This window comes from Cyclopterus lumpus, chromosome 19 (assembly GCF_009769545.1).
Source record: "Cyclopterus lumpus isolate fCycLum1 chromosome 19, fCycLum1.pri, whole genome shotgun sequence".
Lineage (NCBI taxonomy): Eukaryota > Metazoa > Chordata > Actinopteri > Perciformes > Cyclopteridae > Cyclopterus > Cyclopterus lumpus.
Window position 1 is genome coordinate 4,622,119 of NC_046984.1, and position 11,296 is coordinate 4,633,414.

The following is an 11,296-nucleotide window of genomic DNA, read 5'->3' on the forward strand; positions in this document are numbered from 1 at the left end:
CACAATTTACACACACCTTTACACACCTGCACAAAGGTCATGTAGACCTTGTCCACATCGGGCCTCTCTTCTCGGTCTACTTTGATGCAGACAAAGTTGTCGCTCAGGATCTTGCCGATTTCCTCGTCTTCGAAGGACTCCCTCTCCATGACGTGGCACCAATGGCACGTCGAGTAGCCCACTATCGGCCGGAGAGATTCACAGCAAACAGACGAGCACGGCTGTTGTAAGTCAGCGTGACAACATGGGAAGATAATTCTCGTTCGCCCTCACTGAAACAATAACTCGGAGAGTGAGGAGCCCCCCAGAATAACATGCACGTCAATGCCAGGCGCGAGAGGGGGCTTCTACCTGATAAAAAGATTGGCTTGTCTTCATTCTTCGCTTTGTCAAAAGCGTCCTGTCCCCATGGATACCTGAAGCAAGCGGGACACTGGTTTATACACGACAGCGTGTCACCTTTACAGAAAGGAGTCTCGTGCCGCACCTCAAAGAAAGAAAGAAAGAAAAGGAGGCAAACTCACCAGTCGACGGGGTTGTGTGCGTGTTGTAGCAGGTAGGGCGACCGCTCCTGGGCCAACCTGTTGGTGTGTTTGTGGGGTGGGGGGGGTGACGTCCCTCCCGACGCCATGCTCATGAAGACAGGTGAGCTGGATGCAAAAAAAACATATTTACAATTGTAGTTATTGATTGATGGCAACAACAAAAAAACTGACTCCAAATGGCTGATTTTTTTATATGTATTTAATTTAATGTCAGCTGTCCCCGTGCTGCTAATTAGGGCACACGGTGGTACCTACATCATCAAGCTTCCCTTCTGTCAATGACAAACGGGGTTTCCAGAGCGTGTCCAGAGGGTCTGAGCAATAATATAGCAACTAGCAGACGTTGTGCATGAGACACGTTGGCGTGTCGTTGCAGGGCAAGCTCATGTGTAATGCATCATGTCTGATATGGCTGCATTTCTCTTGTAGGTGTCCCAGCACTGTCCCCACTAAACGGACAGTCACTCAGGAACATCAGCGTTGAGGACACATATCAAAACTGTCCGTGTTTTGACAGCGAGGAGCCGAGCGAACAGTTCAACTTTACCACATCGGTCCATTTGTCGTGTTTTAACGCTGTTCAGACGACCACAACGACGCGTCATCACGCCGCTGCTTAAGAAGCTCGCGCACTGGTCCACTCCTCCAGCGACTAGCTGCTGTCAAGCGCTGTAACTAGCTAGCTGTTAGCCTGAAGGACATTGTCACGCCGACTCTCGCTCCAATATTCCACTATGTTTATGTCATTTATGCCATGTGCTCGTGCCCCATTAAACATGACTGGAAACAGTATCCGGGATACGAGAACGTGTCTTAAAATTCGGCCGAAATGTCTGTGTGTTTTGGAGTCGAGCTGTGATGTGTAACGCGAAGGTTTTACGGTTAGCAGCGCGAGCTCCTGACGTTACCGGGCAGTCCCGGTGGGAAAAGCCGATACGTTATTAAATTCCGTGCCACTTGGAGGCTTATCTTGTCACACGGAATTCAAATGCGAGGCGTCTGGACCTCCGTTGAACGTCTTTTCTCGCGGTGGCGTGTCTCCCGGTACCAGTTAAAGTTGGGGACAAGTTAAACGGTATGGTTTTCTATCGGGAGTTTCGCGTCCGTTCGTCCGGAGCATGCCCGCAGCCGTCACGGCAAGCCGCACACCGTCATAACGACCGACGGCTCTAATTCGCTAAATTAGACATGTTTGCTGGAACTTTTAATTCACGCGCATCTCGCGTTAGCCTAGGTGGCTTGGCTTTACCTGAGGTAGCAGGCCGGCTGTGGGCGGCGGAGGAGCGGTGACCTCTCGCTTGGTGGGTGGAGGATTGGTCTGAAACACCTAATGTGACCCCCCGAGTTCTGCCGAGGACCGTCCGCTCTCAGAAAAGCTGCGGGGAAAAGGCGTGCGGGCTCCACGCGGCTATTTCTGCACGCCGACCGACGCCATGCCAGCCTTATCATCCTAATCCCCCCCACCCAAGCGTGTTGGTTAGTTACCAGCTGGGTGTTAGCTACTTTGTTGACATGGACCAGCCAAAACTTGCAGGCGTGAGATGATCACGTATTTATTGCAACACCACGAGTTGACAGCAGGTGGCGCCACACCAAACGATCACTTCTTACAATACATCACTGTTGTGTGAGTGAAGCCAGACAGCAAATGCAATGTAAAGAGAAAACAAGTAGAAATACAATTATAAAAAAAAAAAAAAAAGAAGGAACTCAGTTTCCCCTCTTATGCTCTCGTGGATTTCAAAGCGTTGAGCTCGATAACCGTTTGGATGAAGTCATCGCAAGTCACCAAGTCGGACGCCACGATGTTCACGGGCGTCTTGGCAGCTTGCCGTTTCGTCCACTGCAGCAGCCTCGGCAGGCCCCTCCGTATGACGTTGGCGAGGTTGTCGCAAGGGCGGAGGATGTACTGGAGTGTCCTGGCATCCTCCGGCAGTGTCAAGTTCAGGCCACACACAAAGAAATCTGCAGGGTGACGGTGGGTGGGGGAGGACAAATGATAGCTCAGCAATCATTTCATGGGACATATATTCAACAAAATGGCACTGTCACCAAACCGAACCTCGTATTGTGAGCAAGAGAAAAACTCACACTGAACGGGCCTCGCCTTCTCCAAGATGTGCTGGAGTTTGGCTTCAATTTTAGTGGTGTTCATAGTATCGCCGTAGAAATACGGTATTTTACTCCATATCTCGCCGTGCTGAGTCGTCGGATAATCATATGAGATGATGACGTTTCTGCCTTTGTCCCAGCAACTCCTCAGGGTCGGGACGTCCTGTTGTGACACATTGGGAGACTTTCATTTTTGAACTGCTGTAAGCCCAAACTAATTTGTTTATTGAAAAATATTAGCATTTTGATTGATTATTAAGGTCAGAAAGATGTTTTATTTAGAAAAATGACCGGATACATCCATCTGTGCATCTGAGCCTCTTGATACGTTTCCCCCAAAATGAAACCCACAAGCTAGCAAATATGAGTGAGTGAGGGTGGCATTAAAAGTCTGTTTCAGACGACAACTCTGCCGGTGGAATAAAATCAAGGCAGAATATCCTGAGATCGCCAAAAAAGCACTGAAAACCCTGCTTCCATTTCCAACATCCTGTCTTTGTGAAGCAGGTTTTCTGCAGTGACAGCGACCAAAGCTAAGTTACGGAGTAGATCGCACACAAAGAACACACGTCGGGTGTCATTGTCTCCCATCACCCTGAAATGGGACCGTCTCGTTGCACAGAAACGAGCTCAGGGCTCTCACTAATTATGCGTAATGGCGAGTTGTATTGTTATGCACTTTATCTTGTTTTTATGCCGGTCGTATTATTTTATGCCGTCATATTTATCGCCCACACCAGGAAGGCCGGTTCGTGAAAATATTGTGTTGTACGAAAACCAGTCCGTGGCACGAAAAAGGTTGGGGACCGCTGCTTTAGAGGGTCGAGTTCAGATCCACCAAAGTCTGGGTCACGTGTGGTAAAATGTTTTGTCAAAGAGTCTTGTGGCTTTGAAGAGAGCAGAGACAATTGCTTCAGTTCCCTAGTCAGAAAAAAGGCTGTCTGACGGCAAGGTGTAAATAATCAAAATATATCGACACATAATCTGATATTAATCATATCAGTGGGCCTTTTTTTTTTTTAGGCGTCTAAAATCTGTTGCCCCTGTCCACAGCAGTACATCCAGCTTCCGTGCAGGTGCTCCTGCCTGCCCGACCCGCCATCCACTGTACACACTGACTATGGATCGGCACCTCGAACAACCCCACTTCAAGATGTCAGAACTGTCCCTTTTAATGATGAGATATGTGTTTGACTTGATATTAACGGAAATATGCAGAGTACTTTACCCTGATATGGATGAGTTTGGCTCCAAACAAGGTCACGATGAAGCCGATGAGATGTCTGTGGAGCTGCGCGCTGTTCGCTTTGTCAAACCCTTTGAAGTGTGACAAAGCCAGGATGAGGATCTCTTTGGGGTGCCTCTCCGCCCAGTCCCTTATGACCTTGAGAACAGTCTGTCACAGTGGCAGAAAGGTGGTTCTTAAAACAGTTGGCGTCCAATTTGACTATATCTTTTCCGCTGTACTTGTTTTCTTTGATATATCCACATATTTTTTATTTTCTTTGTTCACAGGAAAAACACTGCAAACCAGTGGTCAAAGTTTTTCCTTGATACCATATAGAGCCTGGGATTATAATTTATTTTATTATTATCCTTGTATTTTTTTTTGCATCACAAAACACAAAGTAATATCCCAGTACTTGTATGTACAGCACTGGTCAGAAGTCCACTTTTGACAAAACTTAAACTAAAATCTTTTTTTACTGAATGACACAGACGGATAAAACCAATTTACTATTATTATTATTACTATTATTTTCTTCACACACTAAATATAATGTCTTTAAAAATATCCTTTTAATGATAGAATAGAAATACATTAAAATTATATTTTTAAAGACCTACGTCACGTTTGAGTTATTCAGTGTTCACTGACATTTTCTGTAAATCATGTGTTTATTTATTTATATTGGCGTATAAGTCTCGAGTCTAATGAAATCCTCATACCCCTGGAGATCAACGATCCACAAAGGTTGATTTCCCCCTAAACATTTATTGATGTATACATAATGCAAATAAGCAATGTTCATATGCTAATGCATGACATTTCCATCTTTACCTCAACATCCGTGTGCGTGTACAGCCCGTGACAAAAGTAAAGCCGAGTGGGGTCGTGGTCGCGTGCCTTGCGAGCGATCCTCAGGTCAAAGTAACGAACCCCTGCATCCAGCTGCTTTGTAATAGTCTCCTCCTGCAGTCAAACAAGCACTCCCATATATATATACTGTATATATCATTATTTTATGTGCACAAATACAGTCGGCACTGACAGGCTTTTAAATACCATTTACCTGTGTGATGGCCCATTTGCGCACTATTTTACGTACACAATAAATCTTGCTCAATCTTTGCAGTCTATCGGGTTCTATTATAGAGGAGTTGATGTCCAAGTCATAACTCATTGAGTCATGGCTACCTGGAAATAACACACACACACACACACACACAGTTTTATTAAACCAACAATCGTTGCTGTCCAGGACAGCACCATAAGTTCATTTAAATGTACGTTCAGTGTGAAAACTTGGCAACGTGCTGTCTGAGTTAAATGCAGTAGCAACGTAAGCTCCTCATGTCAGCTTCATACCTGGTATGGCCAGATCATAGAGAGGAATGTTGTGGAGCTTAGGTGGTAGTTGTGACATCCAATCACAGTGGCTTGCGACTTTTCTTTTGTCTTTTTTCGCTGACATTGTCGTCTCAAATCCTATAAAAATAAACTCAACTGTCAATCTCTTACTCATCTCAATGTCAACAGTTTCTGGCGATCGTGAATAGGTCACCATGAAGTAAAACACAGACATTAAGGTCAAGAGTTTAGAAAAATACTACTCACTCTGCCAAGGTGCCAGCCTTCCTTGACCTCTTTATGACATCAGATTGTTAACCACAGGACTACACGAAGAACTGATGTTGTCATATATTGCTGCTCATTGGAAGGGTGCAGTATTAAAATGACTGCCTTAATAACCTTGTGGCAAGTGTAGTCCTACAAGTTGTTATCACCAGGAAGTACATTGTACGAGGAGATCTAAAAATAAACTTACACTTAGGCATTGAGTTCTTGTGCGACTTCCTCATGCCATCATTAGTCACCTAAGGTTTTGTTTTCTCTGGTGGCACCTGAAAAGCTGGTTCACACGTTTGTTACTTCCAGACTAGATTACTGCAACTCCTTATTATCAGGCTGCTCTAATAAGTCTCTTAAATTCCTCCAGTTAATCCAGAATGCTGCAGCTCGTGTACTCACAAAAACTAAGAAAAGAGATCACATGACTCCTGTATTAGCTGCTCTGCACTGGCTCCCTGTAAAATCAAGAATCACATTTAAAATTATTCTCCTCACCTACAAATTGGTGATGCACCATCATATCTTAAGGAGCTTGTAGTACCATATTTCCCCACTAGAGAGCTGCGCTCACTAAATGCGGGGCTACTTGTGGTTCCTAGAGTCCTAAAAAGTAGGATGGGAGCCAGAGCCTTCAGTTATCAAGCTCCTCTTTTATGGAACCAGTTTCCACTTTGAGTCCGGGAGGCAGACACAGTCACCTGATTTAAGAACAGACTTAAGACTTTCCTCTTTAATAGTGCTTATAGTTAGGGCTGAATCAGGTTTGCCCTGGTCGAGCCCCTTGATATGCTGCTATAGGCTTACAGGCTGCTGGGGGATGTTTTAGGATACACTGAGCACCTATCTCATCTTCTCTCTCTCCTTATGGATGAATTTACATCTCTCCATTGCACCTTATTAACTCTGCTTCCTCCCCGGAGTCGTTGTGACTTCACGTCTCATAGGGTCCATTGGACCTGGAGGTGTCTGATGCCTGGTGAGCCGGCCTCCTGCCTTGGCCCTGCTGATGCGCCCCGCCCCCCCTCCTCTCTACCTCCTTCTGTTTCATGGATTGGAGTTCCATTCATACATTGTCATATTTATGTAATGTGTTTATGTAACTCTGTAACTCTGTTCATTCTGTACACATGACATCTATTGCTTCTGTCCATCCGGGGAGAGGGATCCTCCTCTGTTGCTCTCCTGAAGGTTTCTTCCCTTTTTTCCCTGTCAAAGGTTATTTTTGGGGAGTTTTTCCTGATCCGATGTGAGGTCCTGGGACAGGGATGTCGTATGTGTACAGATTGTAAAGCCCTCTGAGGCAAATTTGTAATTTGTGATATTGGGCTATACAAAATAAACTGAATTGAATTCAACCTGTGATGATAAACTGTCACATGTGCGTGACAGTCAGCGTTGGATTCGTCATTACACTGGACAAAAAGTAAGTCCCTCGCATGCAGCTTCTCTGAGACGTTAGCTATATAGAGCCTACAGTACAGCAGGATACGCAATATATGTATCAGTGTAGTTGTATTTTAGCCTTCGCAGAATATAAACATTGTACATTGGCAGAAATTGGAGAAAAGAAACTCTTTATGTCTATGACTGAGTCGGACCAAGGTGTAGTCCTAAACCAAAATGCAGGCGTTAAATCAAGTACAATATAAGTTAACGAGTTGTGACGTGTGTGTGAGTTCAGGGAAGTACATTCTTTGGTGGATGACAAGTTAACATATTATAATTTTTGTCGTATACAGGTTTTCTCCGTAATTGTATACTATGTCTGAAAAAAGCGTTGATATTACTATGATTTATAGTGCCTGCACAGGTTGGAGTAAAATAAAATATCTATTAAAACGTACATGACATTATTATTATTTATTATATTCAGTTATTCAATTGCATGTATGTTTCGTACGTTGCATCGTAGCGTCAAAGGGTGTGTTCCTGTCGGGTTTCCATCTTACATTGACAACGATTTACAGTCTATTTGTTGTGCAATTCAATAAAACACTAATCAAATTGATTCAACTCTTTTTATTTAATGTGAGGAAATGTCATCATTCATAGAACAAGAAAAAATGATTGTGTCTCAGGCATGTTGGAAATTCCATAATGGCACCGAGATGTACATGTGATTGTTTCAAGGATCATGGGTTGGGTGACCTAAGACTTATCTAGCCTTGGCCAGACCCACCATGTTCTGGGCTCTGTTGAAGATGGAGTAGTACTGTCTGATGAAGACGTCACCCAGGATCCACAGGCTGCCTCGTCCATTGCTAAAGCCAGTACGGCAGCCATAGTACTTAGACTGTGGGAGGGATTTGGTAAAAAAATATAGTAAAATGAAACAATAAAAATAAATCTGTCTGGGAAACAAACACTTACCTGACGAATGTAGGCAGAGGCTGGGATGGTGAATTCCTCTCCGTGGATGTGGAAGGTCACATCTGGCATTTGGCCAATGCTGTTACAGTTGACCATATACTGATGCAGAGAGAGAGAGAAGGTAAAAGGGGATGAAAGAGCATTCAACTTGGGTTAAACTTTTAAATTTCCAACTCGGCTAAGTTGTGACTCTCCCGTCCACCAGTGTGTCTTTTTCCGGCACTCACTTCTCCGTTCTGGCTCTGAACTCCCACCATGCTATTGATGCTGCTGATGCTGCTCTGAGGTCCGACAATCTGGGAAGTGCCAGTGTCCACGATCGCCTGGCAACCACCATTGCAAGCCACAACCTGACCATTGACAGTGACACTGACAGGGACACACAGCACAGCGTGCATCAGACAGATAGCAACCACTTTGGCTTGGGTATATTTCAGGGGCATCAGTGGCTTTACCTGTCACCCAGGTAAGGATGAAGGATGAAGGAGGGCCTGGCCGACCAGGCCCTCCTTCATCATGTTGTCGAAGACGGGTGTGGCGCTGGATGCAGACAGGTGTGGGTATGCCAGGCCCAGAATACCATCAGCACGCATGTACTGCATGAAGGGAGCCTCAGACTCGCTCATGCCGAAGATCTGGTTCTTCACAGCGAATCCGCCCACCTGAACGACAAACACAAAGACATTCTCAGGCATTGAAAAACAATCTGAATCTGGGTATATACATATATATATATATATATATATATACTATATGCTTTTTACACTCACCGTCACAGTGTCGTATCCCAGGAAACCAGTCATGCTGCCGGTGCCGTAGTGAATACTGAGAGCGCCGCCGTTGTTTTTGTAGGTGCTGCTGGTGCCAGGGTTGAACTTGTGATGGTTACCTATGGAGGTACAGATGTGGGAGAAAAGACACATTTGTTATTATTTATAGTTGCTAATAAAGTTGCTGTCAAGATTCATAATCTCTGTTTTTGTATTTGTATTTGCACTTGCACTAGCAGGATGTTTTACTCGTGCAAACATCCAACATCCTGGGTGCAACGCACACAGCTATGTTCCTATTGTTGCAGGTCAACAGTTAGTTTCACATACTGCAGGCTGGACTGCTGCAGTAGATGGAGGGCACCCACAGGTTGGACGAGCCGGTGTCAAAGATGACCTTGAAGGACTGAGGTGGAGTTCCGATGGAGATGATTCCGTAGTACGCCAGCTGTAGACGAAGAGGAGATACCAATGTGCTCATGGCCCAAAATGAGCCGTTCGTCACAAGTCTGAGAGCTTCGGCGGCTGTTACTCACGTCAGCGTCGTTGGTCATTGGCTCGCTGCCCACAGCGAAGAGCTCGTCGAACTTGGCCATGGGGTTGTACGGGTACTTGAATCTGTACTCCTCCCAAAGGCCCTGCTCCTCCAGGGTCTCCCTGGCTGTCTTTCCCTTCTCAAGAGGGACCCTAGGTGAGGCCAAAAAGGAGCATCTTAAATCATTTGTATGTCTTTCATTGACCCGTAAAGAGCTTTTTGCTCATCTTTCCTTCCTGGCAAACCTCTCTGAGCCATTCACCTGACCCAGCTGCCTTTACTTAAATTCAGATTTGTTACTAAGTACAGAAGATCAGAAGAGGCCGGACACCTGATCATTTAATGTTGGCAGTTATTTCAGAGGAGCTAATGAAGTCTAGGTAGTAGGAATAAAGGACACAATCTAAATGACAACAGGTACGAGAAGGTGTTTTTGTGGTAAGGCTGACTTACTGGATGAGGCACTCAGAGAGCGCCACCATGGCACACACGACAAAGACCCACTTCATTTTCTCGGCTCTGTTCTCAGCTGTGTAAGAAAATTTAGTTTCAGTTGAGTAGAATAAAGCTCATGTCAATCACATTAAAGAGCTACGAATACTGGTACACTGCAATAGCTATGTGATGATGTAGAAGGCCTACGACCCGGTGGTGTACTCACTGTTCGACTCCAAAACCGTTGTGCCGAGACACAGCCATGCATCCTCTTTTATACAGGTGGACTGGCTCTTTACCGTGACACAACGATAAGGCAATGCACACACGGACAGGCGATAAGTAAAGATAAGTAATGGACAAAGTAGTCGTTGACCTCATGACAATGTCAAATATATGATTAAAGGAAGGGACACAAATGTTTAGATAAAGCGTGAGGCTAAACGCAAAAAAAAAGAAACAGCAATCAAAATATCCTCAAAGTCAAAGAATGATGCAACATTTTGTCCACGATACAGCTCTAGTACATACGACACTGTTCACTTTTAGGGTTTAATTGTTGTTTTTTTGGTTGTTGCCTATTTTGTTTTATTTCATGCTTTTCATACTTTCTTTTTCTTTTAAACTTTTGCCTGAAACAGATACTCACCCCTTTATTCTATTACTCTATTACATCAGGTGTTCTCTGTTGTAAATATCTGTGTCTTCTCTTTTGTGTATTGGCCCCGTTCTTTTGCAAGTTCGCCAAGTGTTTATTGTGTTATGACATAATACACAATAAAACCAAACCAACAGTGCACATGATCAACATTAAAATGCACCCTACGCATATGGTAAAGTCAAGCAGCTCACCCATTTCATGTCTTTTTATTTAACAGTGACAAACACCCGAGTCAATCTTGTGATTCTCCCTCGCACTAACAGTGTTTGCTGCTGCGCTATCATGAGTTTACTTGTTATTTGCCTTTAGATAGGTAACACTATGAATTACTGCTGATAAAATAGTCCTAGAGCTGTGTTATCATTTAAACCAAACACAGTGCCGTTGTAATAGAACACTGTTTTCCTATTAAAAATAAATTGTTGGAAGAAATGTTTGTCTTTATTTGTCTGCAGAGAAAAAAATGTCCCCAGAGTCTCATACAAAAGTACAACAGCATATAACACTATTATGTACAGTGAAAACTTTCCTAAAGTAATTGTTACATTTTTTACAAATACTATATTCATTAATCCTCTTTTCACAAGATAAAGCCCTGAATGTCTGTCCTGACGTGTACGGTCAACACACTTTTTGGACAAATTAATTGCTATGGTTTGAAAAAAAAAAGATTTACACGTCTATTATTTCTTATGCAGACCCTGTGCATTGGATAGGAATTCATTATTTTGTAACAAAATTCCCGCACACCAGACACTGAAAGAACTCATACTCATACTAAGGAAGGCCATAAGGCAAAGTTAGTTTGATGGATGGACTCAATACAATTTCCTCTCTGTATGGCGTGCTGGAATCTCCTTTTTTCAACGTGTATAAATCATCAAATACCTTGAATGGTACTTTGGAGATTTAGTATTGTATTGCATTTATATATATATATATATATATATATATATATATATATATATATATATATATATAAGCCTATACTTTTGAGATCTGCAATAATGGTCA

At 43.7% G+C, this 11,296-nt stretch overlaps 3 protein-coding genes across 5 annotated transcripts in view; all 3 read right to left on the reverse strand.

Annotated features, from left to right (window-relative positions):
* Window positions 1-2,241, reverse strand: part of spata20 (spermatogenesis associated 20) — a 31,468-nt gene extending 29,227 nt beyond the window's left edge. Inside the window, exons 1-4 of one of the 3 annotated variants that reach the window (XM_034558908.1) lie at window positions 1,795-2,113; window positions 525-650; window positions 352-416; window positions 27-181 (exon numbers count right to left, since the gene is read on the reverse strand). In XM_034558908.1, the coding sequence (XP_034414799.1) occupies window positions 27-181; window positions 352-416; window positions 525-650; window positions 1,795-1,994 (546 nt within the window). In that variant the 5' untranslated portion in view covers window positions 1,995-2,113. Of the gene's footprint in view, window positions 1-26; window positions 222-351; window positions 417-524; window positions 651-1,794 lie in introns of those variants that run through there. The other 2 variants (XM_034558909.1, XM_034558910.1) reach the window with 2 other exon arrangements.
* Window positions 2,238-5,636, reverse strand: LOC117748822 (PI-PLC X domain-containing protein 1-like). The gene is made up of 7 exons (XM_034558912.1): window positions 5,497-5,636; window positions 5,248-5,367; window positions 4,952-5,076; window positions 4,720-4,851; window positions 3,886-4,053; window positions 2,637-2,820; window positions 2,238-2,510 (listed from the first exon to the last, which is right to left on the reverse strand). Exons 2-7 carry the CDS (start codon window positions 5,351-5,353, stop codon window positions 2,269-2,271), a joined length of 957 nt encoding a protein of 318 aa, XP_034414803.1. The 5' UTR covers window positions 5,354-5,367; window positions 5,497-5,636; the 3' UTR covers window positions 2,238-2,268.
* A 2,030-nt stretch (window positions 5,637-7,666) lies between these two features.
* LOC117748821 (pepsin A-like) lies at window positions 7,667-9,695 on the reverse strand. Its single transcript, XM_034558911.1, is given in 7 exon segments — window positions 7,667-7,804; window positions 7,882-7,980; window positions 8,109-8,543; window positions 8,652-8,770; window positions 8,982-9,099; window positions 9,188-9,338; window positions 9,640-9,695. Coding segments are annotated over 7 exon segments (1,116 nt in total).
* Between the last annotated feature and the right edge of the window lie 1,601 nt (window positions 9,696-11,296).

Coding starts and splice junctions, on each gene's coding strand:
- LOC117748822 (XM_034558912.1), bottom strand. CDS start 5,353: ATGTCAGCGAAAAAAGACAAAAGAAAAGTCGCAAGCCACTGTGATTGG. Junction 5,077..5,247: donor CTATGATCTGGCCATACCAG/GTATGAAGCTGA, acceptor TGTTATTTCCAG/GTAGCCATGACTCAATGAGT. Junction 2,821..3,885: donor CCAAACTCATCCATATCAGG/GTAAAGTACTCT, acceptor GTGTCACAACAG/GACGTCCCGACCCTGAGGAG.